General features: G+C 39.3%; 1 protein-coding gene across 3 annotated transcripts in view; it reads left to right on the top strand.

Annotated features, from left to right (window-relative positions):
- MYZAP (myocardial zonula adherens protein) overlaps window positions 1–18,977 on the top strand; it is a 73,719-nt gene extending 54,742 nt beyond the window's left edge. For 2 of the 3 annotated variants that reach the window (XM_075100296.1, XM_075100294.1), the window contains exons 11-13: window positions 4,020–4,103; window positions 4,527–4,627; window positions 6,081–9,631. In XM_075100296.1, the coding sequence (XP_074956397.1) occupies window positions 4,020–4,103; window positions 4,527–4,627; window positions 6,081–6,186 (291 nt within the window). In that variant the 3' untranslated portion in view covers window positions 6,187–9,631. Of the gene's footprint in view, window positions 1–4,019; window positions 4,104–4,526; window positions 4,628–6,080; window positions 9,632–15,410; window positions 16,107–16,751; window positions 16,975–17,966 lie in introns of those variants that run through there. The other variant, XM_075100295.1, reaches the window with a different exon arrangement.
- The last annotated feature ends 5,679 nt before the right edge of the window (window positions 18,978–24,656 follow it).

Here is a 24,656-nt window from a genome sequence, read left to right as displayed (position 1 = left end):
TGTCATCTATGTCAGGCTTGTGGGTGGGTTTAAAGGTATGTCATATCTTTGGAAGTTGTTTCAGCCCTTGGACTGTGGTAGCTGCTGAGACAAGTAGCTCACCATGTGTCTGGGGGTGCAGCATGTCCGTATGAAGTAATATGGATGCCCTGCTACATTCTGGCCCTGCTTTCCTTCTGCAGCAGCCTCAAAGGGTAGCTCTGCTGCATCTGGGGAGCAGGGACTGCAAGACTTTTTTCCTGGTGCTGAAACAGCCTCTCTCATTTTAGCCACTGGTGAATTTATTTCTCCTGGAATGTGTTTGGTCTGTGTGGCTGTGTCTTTGAGTTAATAATGTTCTAAAGATCCACCGAACAGTTTTATATAAGTTACGCAATTCACTGCCTTATCATATCTGTAATCTGCACGTTCTAATTATTCCCTTCTATTTTACTGCTAGAAAAGAAGGTGTACTTTAAAATTCTAGCATAATTCTTCAGAGGGACAAAGTAGATTGTTTTAATGGGTTCTGACTGGTACTATGTAAACATATTAAAGTGAGGCAGGGAGTGCTGTTGTGTATAGTTCAGTCTGCCAGTCCTTAGAGGATTCTCACCGAACAAAAAAAAAAACCCAAAACAACCAACTAAGCAAAAACAACCCCACCACATTCCTGCCATATTACAAAATGTCTTTTTGGAGTTCGGGCTTGTGTTTGGGAAGGGGAGGAAGCTGTTTGTCAAGGTCTTCCTCTTTGTATTCTCTGGTAGATTTTAAGGTGTCCATGCTCATTTTTGCCTTCAGACTGTTCTAGTTAAAATAACTCAAAACATCCTTAGGGACTTTGTGTCTCTGCAGTCAATGTGAAGAATAAACAAATATAAGTTTAATTTTAACTTACACTAAATTTATTAGTACATAGTACTGGTAAACATAATGGTTACTTTTACTTTCACTTCTTAGAGCCTTTGTATCACAGAGTGAATGTAACTTAAGGTAAATGGCTATGAAACATAAGAGTTTGGTTTTGCTTTTGGATAATAGATAATTCAATCACTCACTTGGAAACAAATATTTTGCAATGGATGTAAAAAACCAGAATAGAAAGCTGATGAGCTATATTATCTTGAATAACAATAATGGATATCTGTCAGGGCAAAACCCTCCTCTGATCACGTAGCTGTGCTTGGCTTCAGTCGTCTTTGTGTCATACTGGTTACTGGTATTAAAATTCCCTTGTATGCATAGTGGGAGAACAGAATATTAATAGAGAAAATCCACCTGAAAGCCCTAAAAGAACAGTTTATATTTTCTGAAGCAGAATTTATTGGCAGGACCGAAGCTATTGAACCAGTGAAGATGACACATGCACTTTAAGTAAAAGAAAAAAAAAAAAGGAAATACCTGATTTAGAGAAAGATGGATGATGATAGCACTCATATATTCTATACTGCTCAGTTGAAAACACTCATTGTATGGAGTTTTAAATTTTAGCTTTTCCAAGTAATAACTTATCATTGTGTCAATGAGGTGTGATAACTGAAGATCATGAAGATTAAATTAGAGTTGGTTTTATAACTTTTTTTTTTGTTTAATTTATGCATTTGTTTTGCTTCATTTTTTTCATAGTTCTGTATATTTTGGTTGAAATGTTTTATAATGTCTAACAATAAAGTTTTGGGAGGGTGATAGTACTGCTGCTGTTTTGATTATTGTACCTTTGAATATTTTTATCATTCCCTTTTAGCAGGATGTGAATATTTCTACTAATCATTGTTTCCAGACATGCTGAAAAGTTTTGTACTGGTGGTTTTGAAGGGGTTTGTTAATGTTCTTTCACAAAAATAATTTTAAGATATAGAGTTTAAAAGTGACTGGTAAGAGTATTTAGAAATGGTCTTTCTTGCATATCAATGTAACATAATGACTGCCAGGAAAAATCACTGTATTCTGAGCTTTCCTTGATTTCAGTTTGGGTGTTCTATGACATGAATTCACTTTAGTAAAAGTCCACTAAATTTTTTGCTAACAAATACTTTATACTTTTTTCCTTAAAATTGTATCAATGAAGCCCATAGCCAATCAATAACTTGACAAAATAAAGCTGTCTCACTTAATGTGAAGTTTTATAGAAAATACCTATTTTTTATTATGCATAGGTATTTTTATAGTTTTCTTGTGATTAAAAAAAGCTATAGGCATAGATCCAGGGTTTTTTCACTGTTGGCATATTGCCCGACAATGTGAAGGAATGTGCAGGATACACACTCTCCTAGTGCTGTAATGGCAGTTTGAAAATCTTTCTTTCCTTATCTAACATAGCTTAATGGGGTGCACTTTTTTATGTATACAGTAATAGAGACTTTATTAAAAGCAGTGCATAGCAGACCCTGGCATTCCATTTGTGATGTGGGCCATCCATTTACTAGGTTGGTTTACTTCTGATTCTGCTTTAATGAATTGCCTCAGATAATGCACTGTCTGGTAAAGCAGAAGGTTTTGGGTGGGCTCTGCCTAGTTAAAGAGAGTTGGCATGGAGCAGGGAGAGGGGTTTAGCTAATGATGTTGCCGCACCTTAGTTGAGAGACACGTTCCCATGGACTTAATAGGGGGGAAAGTAGGGCTTTTGACTTTCATGTCATCTGATCTGAAATGGCTTATTCAAGAAATTTAATTGGAAAAAATTACTGACCTGATGCCATTTAACACAGAGCAAAAAGAGTATTCATAGCTGTCAGCTTTCACTGCTGTTGCTTTAGGACAAGACTTGCATAAGCCCAGAACACTAAGAAATTTGTCTTCTCCCAGTTTCTACCTGCTCACAAACATGATGCAGAATCCCTTTTCTCCCTCAAACTGATCTTTCAGTGCACTTCTGATGATTCTGCTTAGAAATATTTTTAACACTGCTTTCTGCTCTGAAGTAGACTGTAACTGCAGATATAGGAAGCACCTTGTCTTCTGTGCTTGTAAAGTGGTGTGTGTCCACAGCTGTCTATGAGTAATAACCTGAACTGCCTCCCAGGGAAGCAGTAACAACTGAAGTTGTTATTTAGCTGTTGTTTTGTTCTGCTCTTTTTATTAGCCCCTATTTTAGTAGGTGTAGTCAGCATGGGTTGAGAGAGAATAACAAGTGACTTTTCCTTTGGTCGGAGGAGAAAATTCAGTTTGTTTGCACTAGATGCTGTTGTCTCCTAAATGCGGTCAACTGAAAGAAACTGACTCTGCCAGTCAACAGATCTCTTAGACTATTGCTGATAACAGTATGAACCTCACACAGCAAATCTTGCTTAAAGCAAAGGCTTCAGAAGAATGAAAAGTTTGGCTTTAGGAGCTTTGGGCCAGCAGCAAAGGACTGGTTAGGAAATCTGGGCCATACCCAGTTTCTCTGGTCATACCTGCTTGTGCTGGTAGCAGGGAAAGATTCAATACAAAAGCTCTTGTTATATGGCTCTATGACCAGTGGAAATCCCAGAATATAAGGAAGGTTGTCTTCTCTTCCATATAGAACAGTATTAAGATGCAGTGCTTCTAGTGCAGCTAACTTTGTTTTAATTTTAATGAACATTTGTATATAACTTCTTTCCATTCCCTAGGTACAAAATGAAAATGCACTTTTTTTTAAGAAGTCCGGGATGCCATGAAATAACTGAATAAGTAAGACCTTCAAGAAACTAGCAAATATACAACATATTTTTAGGTTTAGTTAAAATAGACTAGAGCAAATGCCTTTGAATCAAAAATGGAGTTTTCCCTAGTTTGCTTTGTTACTTGACAATGTTTGAGTTTCAAGTCTCTTTCCAGAAAAATAGAAATTCTTTATGCTATATTAGTATACATGTATCATCTTTATATAAATGACCTTAATTGTATGGGATGATAGCTAATCCATGATTAAAGCAGTTTGTGACTATATATAGGTATTCAATTGCTGCTGCACAATAAAATTAAACATGTTTTCTTCCTGTGGTATCTAGGTCTTTTTCCTCCTCTTCCCAACCCCATTTGACTAAATGTCTTTGGTTTATATTTCCTCATAGATTGAAAGGCTAAGGAAGAAAGTAAAAGAAAAGGAATTATTTATAATACAGCTTTTAGAAAAAATATCTTTCTTAGAATGTGAGGTAAGGCATTACCTTTTAAGTTTATATTATAGTGATTATTTTATGAAAACAAATAAAATTTGAACCAATGTCACCTGATGTTATCTGGATGCATATTTGCTATATGTGTTCTTCAGTGTGGAAATCAAACTTACGACATCAGTCACATGAGGAATGTATGTAATACAGAGTCTCAATATTCATGCTAAGTTTCTTAACATACAATTTTATAACAGTATTATAATTAATTAAAACTGAAGCTTTTGAATAAAACTGTTGATTTAATTTATATTTTTTTTCCCCAAAGTAAGGATTCCTTTATTTTCTCAAGAAGTACCTTTATATTATTTCCTGTGAGGAGAAGCCAACGTGCAATTTTATTTTCTTGTTTAGTTAATATAATTTAAATAAGATAAATTTGTGATGAAAATTACTGTTTTCCAGAATAAAGAATTACAAGATAAATTGGACTACTTAATGGAAAACCAACCAAAGACCAGTATAGAAACCAGAGATGCTGGTGTAGGATGTGATCTTCCAAACAGGTATTTACTTTTTCTGCTTGTTCATTGGAAACTTCTTCATACTGTCCCTTATTGGTGCTGTATTAGTAAACAATGGTGCTAATAAACCGTTAGTGTGGATTGTGGAGTTTTGCAAAATTTTTCTAAGTTTAAAAAAAGCACATCTACTAGGTATAGTGTACTTCAATGACTTATGGAGTAGGATTTTTTTTTTTTAAAGATGCGAACATATTGCAAACCCTTGGGGAGTACTTATTACAGTAACGTGATTTAAGCAGGGAGTAAAGCTACAAGTCAAGAGATCCAAGTTTGTGAAATACAGGAAGTATTGATGAAATGTATCTGCTGGCAGTGCAGCAGAAGACAATGGACAGCTCTACCCTGAGGCTAGTTAATGCTGTCCTCATGCATGCTTTATTCTTTATGTTCTGGGAGATGCATCCAGGATCATTTTAAAGGGCAGGTAACACCAACAGTAACAGTTTAGGGCTGCAGCAATTTCTGGAGATATCCTAGCCCTAGGTGGAAGCTTGCCAAGTAAACAGTGCAGTAACATTAGCACTTCTGCACCAGAACGGTTGTCTCTGATCTGTGGTAGCCAGCGGCTCTGTAGCCTGGCTTTGTAAAGATCCAGGTATTGTGCCTCCCCTTCTCCTCCCCTTTCTCTGCCCTGAACACTGCAGCAGGGTTGCACTGAGCCCTGGGAGCAAGGCTGTGGACTTGCACTTGAATCTTCCTCCCAGCAAGTTACCACAGGGAAGGGCAAAAGAGAAACCACAGTAGTAAGGTAAGGAGGACCACTGCAATTACTTTTACTTACCAACAAGCAAACTTGTTAATCTTAAATGCCCTGCAAATTGAAACAGTTAGTTTGAGGACTATAAATTAGCATATGAAATCAGCAAGCTGTAATACAAACTAAAATTTCCTTCCCAGTTTAAGAATACACTTATTTCAGTGTTCAGTCTAGAGCATATTTTGATGGCATGAGTTTTTAAACCTCAAACCCAGTGTTTTTCACTCTGGGTGCCAACAGAAAGCTATCTTTGTTGTCCTCTCTGGGGCCTCTCTGTATGTAACAACAGCCCCTATTTATCTGATATTTTTCCTATTTTTGAGTTTTATCTCTCTGCAGAAATTTACATCTATGTCTTTATGGAATAACTCTTCACAATTAATAGTGTTCTTAAATGTAATATTGCTGTCTTTATTGTTGCAGGATCCTTAGTCCTAGTAGCTGTACTGCTGGACATTCCAATATGAGCTCCAGCAGAAGCCTGCATGTAAACTTGTCAGTATCTGCCATGGTTTTTATCAAATATTCTATGTGGCATTATAGAAAAGAAATATGGAACATATCAAATACACTAAAAGGTTCAAATAACAGGCACAAGTTCTTTCCAGTGGCATTTCCAGCCCAGCTGTCTGATACTCGGACATTAACTCTGTAAGCTTTTTCCTGTCTTCTTAACAGTACAAGTACTGAGAACAGAAGATCTCCTGAAAGCGCAAGGCTGGTGAGGACATACACCCCATTCAAGAGAGTGTTGGAATTCAGCACAAAAACCAGTACATCTTGAGCATTCAAGTCAACGCGCTTTCTAAATATGAGCAAATTTTGTACGCCTTTGCAGCTTGATTAGATAAATTTTTATCAAGTCATAGAGAAGAACAGCAGCATGGAGTCTTGCTAAATTTATCCTGAAAGCAGCTTTTCAGTAACTTCGTATCTGAAGTTACTACTGACATTAACTGTGAGGGAGATACGGAAGAAGTGGGATGAGTGAAACAGCAGTCAGTATTGCTTCTTTAGATGCTGTCTAGTGCAATGTCTCATTTCAAATGCCTGCAAGGAGTTGTGCAGGTATTTTTCTTCAGTTGTGTTGTAATTCTGTTTGTGTAATTAAGCTGTTAGTATATTTTATTTTCAATACTACTAGAAGCAGTATCTGAAACTATGCTGGCAGAGGGCATTAGTCTGAAAACTCCCCCTTTGTCCATGTACAAAGTCTGAGGGCTGTTCATGCCTCTCATAGAGACCTGTATAGCTGAGGGCTCTGTTCACCTGGAAAAAGTTCACTTGCAACCAGCACACTCTTGCTGGGAGGGAGAGATGCAACTGGGCTGTTTCAAACAATTCCCTCAACACATGCAGATGAATGTCGTGTTTGTTGCTCAAAACAGTAAGCAATAGAGCAGATTATAATGGATTTTGCTTTGTTGGACTGAGGCACTGGTTTACACTTCCTCAGTCATGGGATAGAGTGACTATTGGTGATACATTCAATAGTAATTGTGTAGGAAAATCCCTGTCACTTGTTTTTATCTACTTTTCCATTAGAGGAAAGAATTCTCATTAAACAGAATTTTGCCTACAGCAACGTGCCGCAGTCCCTGCAATTTCTACAACAATAGCAATCCTGAATCAAGATCTTGATTTTTGAGTGCTTTTAGTTTTTTTCCCCAGAGCACTTAAAATCTTATCCTTGACTTCAAAGTACCATCAGGAAGGACTGCATCTAGTACTGAACTTATTTAAATATATATAGGGTATTTTTTTACATCTTGTTTTGATCTCCCAGTCTTAGTGAACTAAAATGAATTGTGAATATTTTCTTGTAGTTCTATTAACATTAATGAAGGGCATTTTTTTTTTAATTACAGTAACTGCTATAGAAAACAAACAACTTACCTTTTGTATGATTAATATTGTTCCTGCATTGAACGTCAATCCCAGGAGGTTCTTGCCTTGCCACAGGGCTTCGCAAAGTGATTGCTTTTATCTCCAGTCTAATGCAAGTTCTTAAATTCAGTACTATCTGTTCAATTAAGTATACTCAGTAGGGTTTTATTTAAAATAATAATATTGACCTCATATACCAAATCTTATTCCTGCATTATTTCATGGGTTTCTGAATGTTGTTAGAGAACTTTGTTTATTCTGTAGCTGTGCTGTTTAACTACTAAATAAAGAAGCCTGTTTTGATGTGGTACAGGTATCCTGCAGGAACATTAATTACTTGATATAATCAAAGCATACAAAACAAAATGAGAAGATCAAACTTCTCCAGGTTTTCTGCTCAGATCATTCTCTGTTTGCACATAAGCTATTTTTTTCTTCATGATCTGTTCAATTCCTGAGAACTTAAAATGGTTATTCTTTCTAAAAAGTCAAACACCATATTATGGATTGTATTATGCACAAAATTCAAGAATAATTGCAATCAAAGCCATTAACAAAAAGGTGAAGTACCTGTAATCCTCACTGGTATAGAAGTCACAAACATTAACAGCTGCCCAATGTTTCTTTTAAAAAGAATAATTAAAAACTACATCATCAGTTTTAATAGCTTGAAAAGCAAACTCTGTTTACTTTGCATGTGATGAGGGAGTGCAAAAGATCTCATAGATATCACATTAGTAAACAGGTATAATACCACACCTTTGCTTAGATAAGCTTCTCCCAGAGAAGAGGTGCAAAGCCTCTAGAGTGGGAAAGGGCTTGAAGAGAAGTTCCCTGAGAATAAAGTCTGTGTTCTATAAAAACAATCCTCAGACAGAGCACACTCTCATTATGCAAAACAAAGGAAACGTCTTGTACCTGAACACCAAGCACGTGGAAACAGCTGACACATGAAGAGGCTGTCGTCTTAACCCTGCATAGGGTAGTTTTGACTGAATTAAGTTTTGATGCTTGAGTGAATTCGGGAGACTGAGTTTGCTGAACAAAGTTCCCAAATAACAGTTAATTTGATCAATAACTAAATGAATTATAGTTATGAGCAACTAAGATAATGAAGTGAAACTAAATGAGAAAACATTTAAATTGGAAGTGTATGGTCATGATCCCGAAACATGATGGGTAATGACGCAACTCAAATTTCAGGGGTAAGCTTTGTACTTGTGTAAGCATATCTCCCTCTAGTGGCTGATAGCAGCAGATACTTGGACACTATCTGTTTTGAAGAGAAGAGCTTTCGTTCATTACATAATGCCTTTTAGCAGTTTTTGTGCCCAAATAGCCCTTTTATATTTCAGAATTTAATTCTGAACCATGGTTTGTGAAAGTTACTTAAGATGAATGGGTGAAGGCGGTATTTATAGATAAAAGGAAATGTTGCGTAAAAGACATTAAGTTTAAATGAGTAAAAATACTTTATCCCTCTCTGTTTGGCCAGAATTGAGAAAACAGAACCTGATAACTGTGAGGTGCTCAGTGAATGGTGGGAGAGGGCAGGATGAAGTATCAAAATGCTGTTTTGACACGGACTTCAAAAAGAAGTTAATTCTGTTTTTAATACACTCCTGGGGATCTCCTCTGAAAATATTGCAAGCTGTTCTAACTCTGAGACTTGCAAAATTATGATCACCTGCTCAAGACTTCCAAGACTGCAGCAAGGTGTTGATTTTTTTCTTGTAAAAGTTTTCTGTGTAAATTCTGTCTTGACTATTTGATGCAATATTTTTTTTTCTAAGCCAAATAAGGATTGAAGTCTATGCTATATTGTAAGATCATTTTGACAGGCAATGAGCTGGATGACCATCATTTGATTGGACTACTGGTCTAAGTTTGGTAACTGTGAAGAACAGGAGAGGAACAGTATTTATATAATAGTGTTACATGAAAAAGTAGAGCTTTCCAATCAAATCAGCAGCAATGTAAAGTAGCATAGATAGTAACAAATCTGACTGAAAAGATTGTACCAATTCAGTATAAATTTTGCAATTTGAGATTGGGTTAATTAGTACTATAACATTAGAAACTGGTAAAATTTCTGTAAACATCAATAAAAGCCATATAGATAGGTCCCAGAAAGTGCATTAAATACAAGTCAATTGTATGACTGCATTTGTACCATGATAAGTATTCTTCTCTGATTTATTCCAGATACTCTGGAAAGTATTTTGGGATACAGTTTTCATATATGCTGTATAAATAATGCCGTTACATTGTATGCTTTTAATACTCCTGTATGTAGGACTTGAAAAGGATAAATTGCAATAAATATTGTATTTAAACTTCCTATTCTGTTGTGTCAACATTCATTTAGAAACAAACTTACCTTTAAACCTTGCAAACTCTTACTCTACACTCAGCATTTTGTTCAAAACATGTATGAATGCAAAGGTGGTTCCTCTGGAGCTTTGATGTTCCTGTCAAGTGTTTCCTTTGGCAACAGGCTCTTGAGAACAGGAAGACACTCCCTTGCTAAAGACTAAAGACTGTTCTCAAATCCAAGTAACAAAAGTAGATCAACTCTTCTATGAAATAAAGAACTATTGAATTGCACAGGATAAACAAGAACTGGGCAGCGCAGCTCTTGCAAAAAACCCCAACAACTTCAGATCCCACAGATAACATCTGAATACATCTGGGATGATGCTCTCCAGTCTTCAGCATGATGAGATTGGGATGACCGTGGCCCATCTTTTTTTTCAGTTTATATCCACTCACCAATAATACCGATTTATTTTTATGCCTGTCCCAATGAAACAATCTACATGTCAACTAAATCAGAGGTCCTGCAAACATGACAATCATAATGTTACTGGTTTGCAATGCTCAGTGGAAGAATGTGAAGTTTTTTACTTGAGTAATGCTTCCCTGTGTACGTGTATTCAGTACAGATTGCAAAAGGACCTCATAAAATCTCGTTGAGATCAGCAATGCTCAGTGCTGAGCCTACAACATGGGATTCTGGGAGTTGGATGCTAATGCTTTTTGGAGAAGCTTTAAATCCTTGGTTTGACCTTTGAAGACTTTCAGAGATGGACAGATGAGCAAATAGGTAAGGACTAAGTTCTCTCCACATTGTTAAGCCTGTAATTCTCTACAGGAAATTCCCACTCCACTGAATGGATACGTACATGCTGAGAGTTTCATTCCACTTAAATTTTATTTCATTCCCATTCAGCACATATAAAAGAAGAAATGTGCTTAAGAGACCTGATGAGTTAAGGCCCTTCCAGCCCTACCTCAAGCACAAGAATGTGGAAGAAACACAAGAAAACAAGGTGATAGCAGCCATTTACAACTTAAGGTATGTGAAGACTTTCAAAAGAAAAAGGGACATGGTGGATTAAAGAGAAAATACATAGAAGTGAACATCTATGAGGTTACAATATTCTGTAAAGGTGTGTGTGGTGTGTAGGAATATTACAATAATCTGATGGTTGCTTCCTGTATGTAAAGCAGTGTGTTCATAGGTATAAGCATATATAGGATTCCTTTTGAAGTGTTTGGGACTTTTTTAGAGAAATAAGCTTAAGGGAAGAGTTATTTTCTTTAAGGAAATTAAAATGAATTATTACAAAGGTGCATCATGCTGATTAAAAAAGTGTGGTTTTTTTTAATGAAATAGATTATTTTTAATTCCAAATGTTCATAACACTTTTTCTGTTATTTTGGGTGGTTTATTTTGTATGTGTGGCTTAATATCTCTCCTCCTGCCCCTCAGTACTTCCACCAGGAGCACAGAAACTGTAAAAGTAGGTGTGTGTGTCCCAAAAAACCCCTACTTTCTAAAGTCTCTTTTACTCCTTTTCCTAGTGAAGAGTGAAATTTATGTATTTATAAAGCTGAAGAAATGAGAAAAGGACAATGGTAATGATACCTTTAACAGAAAAGAAGCAAGAGTGTTAGTTTTACTTTTAGTACCACTTTGGGCAGACTCAGGTATTTCTGACAGTTTTTCCACCTGAAAAAATTCAGCCAGTTGTACTTCATGGGTATCTCCCACAAAATGTCATATGACTAGAATACATCAGCTTAGTTGTATGTGGCATTGATAAAACAGAAATACTAAAAATTCAGACACAAATGTTGCAGTGTTCCTTGTAACTGGTGTAATCTATTAGAAAAAATCTAAGCTAGAATAAGTTACTTAGGTATTTGAATACCTTTCTTTTTAGCTATGCTGTATACAAAGATGAATACTCCTGTGTCACACCTTGCTTTGCATTGGTTTTTTTTTCAGTGTGGTTTATTTTTTTGTTAGTATACCTGATTTTCTTCTTCATTGTCATTCTAACAATTTAATTTTCTTGTAGAAATAATACTAAATTGCATAGTAATTCCAGCCATGCTATTGCAGAATTAATTATATTTACCTCTAGATAGCTAGTGACAGAAAACAGACTGACTGAAAATTGTATCTAATAATAGTTCTTGAGATAATGTCCTAAGTGAGAAACATAGGAAAGCACATTATGTAAGAAACAATAAAAAAACCCTAGTTTTGTTATATACTTAGTGTACATGAATGCTGACCAAAATATTCAAGAAAGTGACACAAAATAAAGTCTCTAATAAAAAAGGCTAAGCATGCTCTGAGGAAAATAATGAAAATATTGCAGTGCACTGCAAATAATGAGAGTGTATCAGTCTCCCAAGAGAAGCAAGAGCAAAGACGTAAGACTAAACTTGCAGCAGGCATTGCTGGATGGCGATTACTCACGTTCGGAGTGTGGCTAGTGAGGATTTTCCTACATACCTGTATTTCGCTCCAAGGCAAGCAATGCCTAAGTATATAATTTTCCTCAGTCCTACAAGTGCTCCATGTTTCTGCTCCTTGACTGAGAAACTTAAATCTATTTTTCCTTCTTCACATTTGTATCTAAATTGACACTATCTAGATTGCATTGTATCTAGGTGCTGCCCATCTCTCCATAAACAAGAACATATTTGTTCTGTCTCCTTCCAAATTTCAGCTATTTGTTCATCATTCTGGAACTGTGTGTTACCTACAAACAGAGCATGGTATTGTAAAACTAACCACTCCCAAACTGCAAAGATGAACAATAAGCCTTCCCAATGACCTTGGACAAATACAGACTGGTGACTTCCAAGTGAGGCCACTGAATGAGCTGTCGTGATTCCCAGCAGTCACATTACTTGGACCTTATTATCTTCATTTTTTGCTCTGTTTTTCTGTGTTTATGCAGTTTAGCACGAGCTGAAACCTGCTGTGAATACCGGCATTACTTTTCTTTACGTGTAATAACAGCAGTTGAACTGAGATGAACCATCACCGTTGCAGAGTTTAACCCCAGCCAGCAACTGAGCACCCACAGATGCTCACTCACCCACCACGGTGGGATGGGGAGAGAATCAGAAGGGTAAAAGAGAGAAAACTTGTGGGTTGAGATAAAGACAGTTTAATAGGTAAAGCAAAAGCTGTGCAAGCAAGCAGAGCAAAACAAGGAATTCATCTACCACTTCCCATCGGCAGCCAGGTGTTCAGCCATCTCCATGAGGCAGGGCTCCACCATGCATAATGGTTACTTGGGAAGACAAAACATCCCCCCTTCATTCCTCTTCCCCCAGCTTTATATGCTGAGCATGACATCATATGGTGTGGGATATCCCTTTGGTCAGCTGGGGTCAGCTGTCCTGCCTGTGTTCCCCCGCTGACTCCTTGTGCACCCCCAGCCTGCTCGCTGGTGGGGTGAGGAGCAGAAAAGGCCTTGACTCTGTGGAAGCAGTAACTAAAACATCCCTGTGTCATCAACACTGTCTCCAAAACACAGCCCCATAGGCTACTAGGAGGAAAATCCCCAGCACAATCATGTAAGTGCAGAGCTGTGGTCTGATGAGGTTGTTCCTTCTAGACTCTCACTTCCATGCAGGCAGATTCAGTGCTCTATTTCCATGCCCAGCCTTCCCACTTTCTCCAATCTGTACAGGAGGAATAGGCTAAAAAGCAAGATAAAGTATTCCTTAAACTTTTTTAATCAGCAAAACTTAAGCATGCATTACAGAGGCAGCAATTCAGAGAACTTGTGTCCTGTAACAGTGGGTGATCTCCTGGTGAGAAAAACTCACAGTGATTTCCCTCAACTCTTAGGGAAAACTCCCTGAGGGATTTTCCACAGGAGATGATCGAGGTTGCGCATGACAGACAGTGAAGTGGTCTCTTCAAGTAGTCGCTTAACTTGGCTTTTCGCACCCGATTGTGCTATTTTTTTCCATGGGTAGCTGCCTACTTGATTAATCTCATTTCCCCTGGCCCTCAGCCTTTCCATTCACCTTCCAGCTGAGCAAACAAAGGGTGGGCAGCCATTTTCAAATGCTTCCTCCTCCAGTCCCTCTGGATTTGGCCCTCCGTTCATCCTGTTCAAAGAACAACTGTTTTAACAATCTCTGAGAAATGTGCCTCTTTACTATTACTTGGATCAAGAAACCTCCACTGGGATCAACTTAAAAAGGCTGACACCTGCCACCTGGGAACTACCATTCAGCTAATGACCTTACTACTACTAGATGGAGTGGACTTACTAAAGCTCATGGCACTTATATCAGTTAGGAAAGACTGCAGTAAGTAGGCCAACGTTATATGACAGAGTTTCTATATTCAGTCTCTGTGTCACAAACACATTAAAAATAAATGTAATGTAAAGAAAACTTCAACACATCTCTGAAAATTAAACCTCGAGTCCTAAATAGGAATTGATACTCTGCTAAAAGGTACTGAAACACGTGGAAATGGCATGGCTTTTGGCAATGAAAACACGAAATCATTAATGCAAGAATTGTTTAAGCTTTTGCAGCTTTTCAAGCATACTAACAGTGCGGGGTTCAGCAAGAGCAGTCTGCCTCTGCTCTGCACAACTCACACCCAGGCTCCTGTCCAGCATGTCTGTCCAACACGAAGTCTGCTCCTGTCGGGAGGAGGCTGTGACCGGGCGGGACGCTGCAGGGGCCGCCGCCGGCTCCCCCCTCCCTGCGCCACAACCGCTGGGGCCGGCAGAGAACTACTACTGCCTGGTGTTACTTTGGGCGTGTGTGAATGTATCAAAGCGCGCCCCCAGCGCTCGGGGTGCGCCCCCCGCCGGCCTCTGCACCCCGGGACCTTCCCGTGGTGGTTCCTCCCGTGCTCCGTTGCTCTCCCGGGGAGGGGCCGCCCGCCTGCCTCACGTAGTGGCCGTGTCGGCTTCGCGTTCCGACTAAGGTGGGCCCTGCCGCTTTGCCGTCGCTTCCGGTAAGATGGCGGCCTCCGGACGGCTACGGAAGCGGGGCCGGCGGCGCCGTGCCCGAGCGGCTGCCCCGCTGACGGGCGGCGCGGGGTGGCATGGCGGCGGCGGGCGGCGGGGGCGGCCTGCGGGGCCGGAGCCTCCCCGAGCTGCGGGAGATGCTGAGGCGGCAGGAGCGACTGCTGGCGGACCGGTGAGGAGAGAGCGCGGCGCCCAGGAGCGGTACGGGCCTCCCGCCGGCGTCACCCGTCCCCGCCCAGGCGGCAGCGACCGAGTCTCGTTCTCTCGCTTAACCCCCTTGGGGCTGGTGAAGCTGTGTGTGACCTCGTAGGGGTTCCCAGCTTTGGTGCAGCGGCGGCGCCCCCCGGAGGTGCCGGGCTGCTGTCCCGTAGCGCTCCGCCTCGGCCCCGTCCCTTTCTGGCGGGGCTGTCACCGTCACAGCCGGGGATCTCGGTCAAATCGCACACGTCTGCGCGATCATGCAGCCTGCGGGCGTTCACGGGAACGTCACCGTGGTTGTTCCTGGGAACGTGGCCAGAAAAGTCTGCGTTCTCCGCTCGATGAAAATTTCAAACGATATTTGCACACTGCGCTTCTCAGCAGCGGTTATGCCTTTGAACAGAAAAAAAGAGTAATATTTGCTTTATCACGGTATACATCTGAGGCTACAAGTGGTTTGCATCTTACCATGCTTCAGAAATCTAGTGTGTAAACGAGGAACTTAATGTTACAGTGGCAAACTCGCCACGTTAACTATTCTAATAAAAGAGTTCTGTTGAAATAGGATTGTTTATATCCTGGTAAATAATATTTTTTTGTTGTTTTGCCATAGGAAATTCATTGCTAGGCTTCCAGATAAGGGTAAGAAGATCTCCGATTTAGCTGAAAAGCTGATGCTTGCCATTTTACAAGAGGAAGAATTAGCAAGGACAGCTGAGCTGTTATCTGTTGTCAGGTTGGAGTTTCAGGGGAAACAGGAGGAAGTTAATACAAGCAAGCAGCAAGTTATCCTAAAGAAGGACACACCAAACCATGAAGATTCCTCAGCCTTTAATGAAAACTCTAATATTAAAGAAGTTTCTGAGATTTCTTCCGAGAGGCAGGAGTTAGAATGTATTGAGGAAGATGGTACAAGTACAGCTTTAGAAAATAAAAGGACTCAGAGGAAAAATGATAAAGTAAAAGCTGTTACGAAGGATCAGAATCTTTTTTGTGAAGTTGTCTCCAAGTCAGCCACGAGCAGTCATCAGAAAAATGATCAGCAGGTATCTCAGAGCAATTCTGAGGAAGGTACAGAAGGTAGAGCTGCTTTGGACAACAGTAAAGACGCGCTGGTTGATGCCTTTCAAAGAGTTGCAATTGCAGATGGGGATAATAGTGAAAAAGTATTGGAAAAAGAGCAGAATGTGGCTAAACATAAGGGCAATATCTTTGGAAGCCTGCACCCCAAGACACCACACTATATTGAAGTTCTAGAGTCTAGAGCCAAGAACCCAGTCATTAAAAAAGGCAAATTTAAAACAAATGCGTAAGTATTATGAAATAGAAAAATCTTTTCTGAAATAGTTGACTTATATAAAATTGTAAATGGTACGGAACGAGCATCGCGGGTTTATTTTCTTGTAATGATTAAGGAGATTTAAAGTCATATGACATGCGAGGTTAATATATTGGCTCTTTACCGTTAAGTGTCACAGACGCTCAATACCGAATGGTGAAACAATTGTCAAGAATCTTCGTAAAGTTTCATAGCTTAAGCTACAAAACTATTAAAGAATTAGCAAAACTTCCTTGTGCATCAATTCTAGAACCTGAAGCACTTTAACAGCAGGTAGCCTTTTGCTTTTCCTGCACCTTGAGAGAAATGACAATTCACGTGTCTGTACCAGTAGCAGTAGCAGTTTATATTTCGTGTGACTCCCAAAGCATTGCTATTTCATGCTTGCTAGTTAACTGGCATCCCTTTTTTGTTCACAGTCAGGAGTAACTTGTGATATTGTCTCTCTGCAGGGAATTTTTCTGAAAGCTACTTACTTTTTATTTGTTTATGGTGTCATATCACTTCAGATTTCTTTCAGCTCTTACATGTTGACAATAACAAGTTTTGGAACTGAAGTTATTCAATCTTGTGCTACACATTTGGGTCACAACTTTTATGTTTTGTCTCTTGCAGATTATCGGGAGAGCAAAGCGGATCATCGCATGGTTCCTCGCCCAGTCAGTCACCTGGGGGTTTTGGCTCTCCAATTACTGCAGAAGAAAGACGACTTAGAGATAAGAAACATTTGAATGACATCACAGCAGCTCGGCTGCCACTGCTTCACTATTCCCCTGCTAAGCTATTATCCATAGAGGAATCCATATCAATTCAGATTCAGCAAAAGGAAGCTTATGAGGTACAAGTTTAAGATCTGGTCTGAAAAGTAATTATATAATTGGGATAATTCCTAAAAAAAGAACGCCTAAAGGGATCTTTTCATACTGATGAATTTGATGATGAAATTGAAATGGGCAGACTTTGAGGAAAGGCACATTTTCTTGTATTTTATTCTTTTAATGATATAAATACATAATGTATTAATCCCTTCTGAAACTGTTACTCCTGTATTAAACAAAATCTAGTGTTATTCTTTGTGTGTTGATTTGCTAACCTTACTCACTTCACCTCTGACTAGAAATTTAAATGTATACCTTGCCTATTAGTCTTTAAAGAGTTTTTGGCCCTTGCATAAATAAAGGCCTAGCCGTATTTGTTATTCTTAAAATATGCAGGTATCTGTGTTTGCCTTAATTTATGCTGTGCCTGAAGAATTTGAGTTCTGAGGTTTTTCATATTCTGTTGTAATAGATTTTGATTTTGACTTGCCAGGTAGTGCCAAGTTAATGTTTCAATTAGATACTACTGTAAAAGTGTTTGTTGCTGCTTAGTGTTTTAAAAGCACTTGATAATTTAGTCATCTTGGTGCTTTAAGGGAGGTAATTTATTTGGAAAATGGAGACAGATTTTTTGCTAAGGTTGCTGAATGACAACCTTTGTGATTGCTATATGGTTACTGTGCACAGCTGTTCTCTTACATGGACTGATTTTGTTCTATTAAAGGTGATACTAGTGTATTACAGGTGAGGACTGTCACATGGGGAATTTAAACTCATAGAAAAAGGTTCTTCAGGTATTAATAGCACAGTTATATCTAGGTGTGAAAAGAAGCCTGAAATTTCTTTGCTAGTTACTAAAACTTTTAATTAAGCCCACTCTGGAATTACTACTATTATTATGTCAAGTTTATACTTCAATATATTAGTTTTTTCACAGCCAGGACAAACATGACTAATGAACACTTTCTCTAACTTGTGTCCTTTTGTCCTTTGTTTTTTTTCTTTTATGTAGGAAATGCAAGCCAAGCTTGCAGCACAGAAGCTTGCAGAGAGACTGAATATAAAAATGGTCAGGTTTGAACCAGACCAGGAGGCCTCAATGCAATACAGAGAAGTGAGAGATGAAGATTATTTTTCAGCAGAGGACTGAGTTCAGGAAGGGATGTCTGAGGATGAGCCACGTAACTGATCTTTATGTAGTGCTTCTTAAAACCCAAACCTGGATATTGACAATGCTTGAACTAGTCTTTTTTTCTTAGAAAATTTAACATTACAGCCATGGGAAGGGTTCAACATAAACCTTGTAAGTGTCATTAAGTGGTAACCCCATTGTTATTTGGGGACTGTTTTGAGCACTTGGGGCGGTTAATCCTTGTGGAATGCCCCAGAGTTTTCACCTATAGCAAAGGGAGCTTTTTAATACACTTTTGCAGGCTGTGATGAGTCATCTACAAGAAGTTACTTCTGCGCAGAAATGTGATTGCAAAGGACATTGGCACACATGTCCATAAAGTAGGCTAAGGTGCCTGTGAACCACGTGCATGTGTGAAAGCTCTTGTCTTGTATAAATGTGAGATACTTCATACATGCCTGGACAGCTACAATAAATATCTGATAGTTAGGCTGTAAGTTAGCTTCTTATCACATAAGAATTTGTTTCTGTGCCTGCACCTTAAAATAACACTTTCTGCCCTTAAGTTGTAATAAATAGTTTAAGAATTGCAAGTTACTTTGTAACTCAAATTCTGTTTGGGCTTTAAGGGACTTCACTGTTTCATTTTTTGGTGATTATTGCAAAGCACATCAAGAGATCAAGTTAATCCAAACACTTCAATATTTTTATTAAAGGTCTTGACATTTTTCCATGTTTTTGCACACTGCTTTCATACTTCGGAATACTATTTTTTCATAGTCTGATACTGTAAATTAAGAGATCCACCCTCTGTTTTCTTGGAGAATATGTTCTGTGTATTTTGCAGTTTTAGCTGTTCTTAGAAGATAAAAAAATCTCCTTACAATAACATTTTCTGCCTTTTAATATTAATTTTGAAAGAGACAGAACACACCTGAGAATTATTTCACAATGGTATTCCACTGTTGACTAGGATATTCCAGCAGTACTATGAGTTCACTTCTAAAAACTGTATAGATTCCTCATATAGCCTGGCAGCACCTGTTTTCCAAGACACTGCAGCAGCAGTGTGTGCAGGGGAGCTGTGTGTGCAAGGCTTTCCCTGGATGTGTACATATTCCTGCAGGAATAGTGTCTTTGGAAAAGAAGGGTGCTCCAGATGTGAGTCATCCAAAAAGCTGCACCATGTCATCTAGAAATAGGGGATTAAAGTCTCTGCCACTTCTTGAGTGCATATAGCACTTTGCTGGCAGGCAAAATCTCTCCCAAAGGCTCTCCCATGCATTCCCTGTGGCACATGCAGTTTGACAGGTGGAACTGCTGCTAAGCTAATATGTGGTATTTTTGGACTATGTCATCTGTGGATCATCTGTGATGCCTCTTTCCTGTACCCTTTCCTCTCACAGGTTTCTTGTTCTCATTGTTCATTGACTTCTCATCAGCTGTCTGCTCTTCCCTTTTCCTCATAAGATTTATCTCCTCTCACTAAAGCAAACTTATATTCTGCATCCCTGTACCACCCATTCCCTTTCAAATGACATATCGCCCCCTGCATTTAACTTCTGTTGCGTGTCACACATCCTCCTGCTGTTGCTATCTTCTTGTGCTTTCTAAAACTCCATCTGAACACCAGCTGTGCACCTGGGCATCTTCTACATACCTCAGGCACTTGAATATCTTAAGCGACCTGAATGCTTTTGTGGTTTTGCCCCAGCTGCCCTCCTACTGAGGCTTTCCTTTCTTATTTCCTATTTTGGTTTCAGATTGTGCAGGTGTTTGCCACTTTCAGGCCTTATAGCTTCCTTTTTACCACTTTAACCTGGTTTTTTCCTTATTTTTTAATTTTTTTTGTGTTCCTGCTTCATTCTCCCAGCTTCTCACCATCACTTGTCTTTGTCAGCACTATTTTTGGCACGCTTTGTCATTCACATTCATCCCTCAGTGTGCATGTTGATGACCCATCTGATCCCCTCAGTTTTATGTATTTATGCCCTCAGTGTCTTCCTTCAGCATGTGGCTCTGACCCCACAGGCTATTGGATTGCTCTTCTCTTGTGGGTGCAGTTCATCTCTCAGATCACCATTGTCCATGCCACCACCTGCTCATCCAGCTGCATCTTGTCATCAGTCCTCCCATTATTTCAGTTGAACGGCTTAAGGACAAGAGGCCTCAGAAGTGTATTGGCTTTCCCTTTGTTGTTGCATTAAGCACAAGTTACCACTTCCAGGCCTTTTTACATCTCTTCCCACTCATTGAGATCATCACCCTTGTCCCTGTACTGACTGTGCTGTCATACCTTTGAAGTTACTGTGTGCGGTTTTTTCCATACTGGCTTTTCTGTGCTAAAGGAAGATACACAAAGCTACACAGTTAAGGGTTTGTTTTCTAGATCACTGAAATCTAGCTGAATGTATGCTTCTGCTGACCACTGCCATCTGCTAACTAAAATTATGCTCTTTCCTTGTGCTTTATTTTTGCTCCTAAACTTTGTGAAGCGAAGGCAGTTTTCTTGATCTGTATTTTGATAGCATTTGTCATGCTGGGGCTTTGCCAAAGTGGATCCCCTGAATAGACAAACTTCACCTTTAAGGAAAAAAAATCAGTGTAGTAACAGGTGAAGTGAGTTATATATATTTGTTATACAATTAGCAGCTGTTCAGCACAATATTGGGGGAGTCCTTGTGGAAGAGAGTGCTCTGTGACTACAAACTTAAGGTATGAATTTTAAGTTATTGCTAAAGGGTTTGTATTACTGCAAAACCTGGAAGCTTTCATGGACGGCTGTTGGTCCTAGGTTCTGAGCACAGGTATGTACTTTGAATTAAGATTTTGTGAGTGATAAGAAAGCAAAGAGTCAGGTATAAAGAGAGTCCTGTGTTAAGGCGGATGTGCAGTCCTGAAGTTTCTGAAAGGTTAGAAAAGAGCATGAATTGTGGAATGGTTTAGTCATAATGAACTAAGTTTCTGATCCAGTATGGTATTGTTGTGTGTTTCACCATCCTCCAGTTCCAGAACATTTCAAACCATACACTGAGAATTGAGGGACTTGCTCTCTTTTTTGGGACTGGGACATTTTATTGGAGTGGGCTGTTAACCCAGGAGGAAATAAAGTATTGAAAATGTGTTTCTGAAGTTCCTCATGTGAATAATGTTTTGTTTTGACCGTGTTTGCAGTCAGATTTTGGGGAAAAGTGGCACCTTTAGCTTCAGTGCTCCGCAAGGAAAGCACTGGAGATGGAGTTAGGAAGCAATTGATATATAGGGAAAGAAAATTTTGGGAATGCAATGGATGAGAAAAGATCTGTGAGATCTAAAGCTGGGCAATTGTGTGGGTCTGAAAGATGGCGTAGTGAGCTTAAATGGTGTGCTGCAAGTCTGAGAGCTATAGCATGTGAGGCAGGTATCTCTGCAGCAGCAGCTGTAGTCCCTTGATTTTTGCATTGCTAAGAGTACCTGATACCCAAACTGCACAGAACTTTTGGCTCTAACAGAGTTACTGTTCACAGCTATAACCTTTCTGGAGGGAGAAAACATGCAATCTGGTTTGCTACGTGTGGTGGTAACATGATCTAGAAGATTTAGCAGCATAAAAATTTGTGTCAAGTATTTGGGAAATAACATTTGAAAGAAGAAAGACCTAAATGCTGTTGTACTTAATTGTTTTGGGGGATTTTAAGAGTAACTAAGGGTAGAAAAAGATGCAGAAGTTTTTCCTGGTTATTAGTTAGACCTAGCTGACAGGTCAGCAGTTCTGTTAGTAGTTTTCCATCTGATGACTTGTGGAGTGCTTCCAAGGGCCATGCAATCAAAAACAAAAAGTCAGTGGCAGCAAGTCCAAGTTCCTGTGTGGAGGAAATGAGGCCTGCAAATTGAGAATCTGAAAACCATAGCTGTGTGCTGGGCAATTTCTGAACCTGTCACAGGGATGCAGTATCAGGAATCAGGGAAAAGAATATCCAGACACTACAGACGGATGACCTGAAACTTGAGTGAAAAGCCATGGCAAAAGCTTGCAATGCTCCATGAGCAGCCCCTGGGCAGTAGTTTGGGGGTTTCTGTATGGAAATTGCACACAATTCCCATATCGCAGGCACACCACAAGCTGGCAGCCTTTAGCAGTCTCGGGGAGGAGGTAGGACCTGACCAGACTGAATTGTAGGTGGAGATTTGGCTGGCTGGGTGTTTTGTGCAGCTCTGTTGCAGAGTCAGTTCCCTGGATACAGGAGGCTGACTGTAATCTCAGTTGTATACCATGCTGGGTTTTGCCAGTGAAAATGATCTGTACTGAGACCCTGTTCAGAACATTTTTGGCCTAATTTGGGTGGCATCTGGCTCATCAACTGCAAGTTAGTGCCTGCAAGGAGTATCCTTGGGCCAGGGGAATGGCAATGAATTCTTGACTTACATATGAATGGTATAAAGGGGACAGGGCATGGGAGTCCTGTGTTGGAAGATGCTGTGCCCTGCCCTGTAGACTTTGCTGTATGAAAAGGTGGCTTTTCTCTGCTTTGCCAGCCTTGCTTCTTTTTCAGAGCAGTATAAGAAGGAAGCATAGTTTCTCCAAAGTGTCTTGTAAGGACAAATTTTTCAGGGAGTAGGTCTTGCATGGTGTGGTCTTCTTTCAGGGAGGTGCTAACTGAACTGTATTTTTCCTGAGTTTATGGTTCATGTTTTGTTGCAAGTCCACTGCTCGTAGGGTGGTATGTGTGGAGATCACCACTGAGATTTCCTGGTTTCCTAATGTTTGTTTTTAGGTTGTGAACTCCCACGTTCTGGGAGGGAAAGGGAAGTAGAAAAGACAACTGTGTGAAAATGAGATTTATTTTGCTGTGGTATATCTTTTTTCTTTTTCAGTAAGCTAATGATTATGTTTTATTCTCATACTTCTGTAATGCTGTGTCACTGTTGACACTGTGGCAGGCAAATGTTAGCTGACTGTAGTCCAAACATTTTACACTCACATTGACTTTCCGTGGGATGAGAGTTTTAAACTCCAGTTGACTCCTTTGTAAATACTGTGATTATTACTCCATATGTATTCAAAGCTTTAAAAGCATTTAGTCATCTCTTGTTTAAAGCAACTGTTTTGATAATTTGGTTATTAAGATTTTATTAAATTGGCCCTTGATTTGGTGAAGCATGAAAGCACATACTGAAGTCAAAGCTTGATTCCTCTAGGAACATTTATGTGCAAGTGCTCTGTTGAACTGGGATATTGGCTCTGTGTTTTGTTTAATGTCTCTCTGCAGAGGAATTTGTGAAAAAGAGTTGTGAACCACTTACTGAATGCGAGGAGATGACACAAATGAGCACAATGAAATGTGTGTGGGAAGCAAATTGATTTTCAACTTGCTAGAATCATTGAACTAAGTATTTTACTTTTAATCATCCAAATATGAGTTAATGTGTCCTCCAGCAGAAAGTATAAGAGAAATTTCTCGACAGGGAAATTTGTAAGAATTTGAACTAAGTGACACCCTCATTGCTTTTCTTTCAGGTTTGATATTGGGGACTATAATTGCATCATGTACGAATTGGCACATCTCCACTGAAGTCATGAGGGAGATAAGTGGGGCCATAATGCTTAATAAACGTATTCGTATTTCCTCCCTCTGTCCACACAGCTGGTATTAATGTAGTTGCTTATTAGATCAAGGCAGTGATATAATGTGGCAAGTAGTTGCAGTCCAAGGTTTTGCTGTCTCTGAAGCTGAGCACTTGGTAGGAGAAACTTTGTATGCTTCTCCTGAATAGAAATTTCAGTTGCAAATTTTCTGTCCGTGTTTTTCTTCCGTTGTTTGGTTGGTTTTTTTTTCTGAAAAATGTTCTCTCAATTGTTACTAGATGCTGGTAACACATACATTTAATTTGCTCAGCAATTAGTCTGACAGTGGTGGGAGTACTGTAGCTCTGGTTATAACAGCATGTGATGTTCTGCATCCATCTCTGAATTGAAGCTGTCATCTGCACTGCCCTCCCAGTACATGCAGGCTGCATGCAACCTGTGCGGCAACGAGCACAAATTCTGTGACAAAACTTGCGACTCTGCAAGAAGCTATGGGATATTTTTACTGCACGCACAGAATCACAGCTGAATCTCGAGGTGCAATGACACCATTTCTAGATGATCTCAGTGAGGAAGAATGACTCTCAGCAAGGTTGAATGCTTAGCTCTTAGGGCTTTGCCTGGTAGGTAGATACACCTTCCCAGACTGACTGTCTAGGGAGAGAGGTAAATTACATAATCAATGAGATTTATGTTTCCAAGTCATTTAGACCGTTATCCATTGAAGTCACAAGTTTGTTCATCTCTTACTGATTGGTTAGAAGTAAACTGGGTAACATTCCTCACCAAGAGAGTAACCTGGTGTTAGTACCCGGGTACTTCCATTTATATTGAATTAACATTGATTTTCTTCCGTTTTCTTAAAAATCTTTAAATCTTCCAGAATTTGCCTACAAACGAAATGAACCAACTGGTTCTGAGCAACAGATATATATATGTTTTATATATGTGTGTGTGTGTATATATATATAAAAACAAGCTGTGTAGCCAACTATTTGCATCTG

This window comes from Phalacrocorax aristotelis, chromosome 7, assembly GCF_949628215.1.
Source record: "Phalacrocorax aristotelis chromosome 7, bGulAri2.1, whole genome shotgun sequence".
Classification (NCBI taxonomy): Eukaryota; Metazoa; Chordata; class Aves; order Suliformes; family Phalacrocoracidae; genus Phalacrocorax; species Phalacrocorax aristotelis.
Note: the sequence above shows the minus strand (reverse complement) of the source record. Positions and strands in the feature narration are given on the sequence as shown.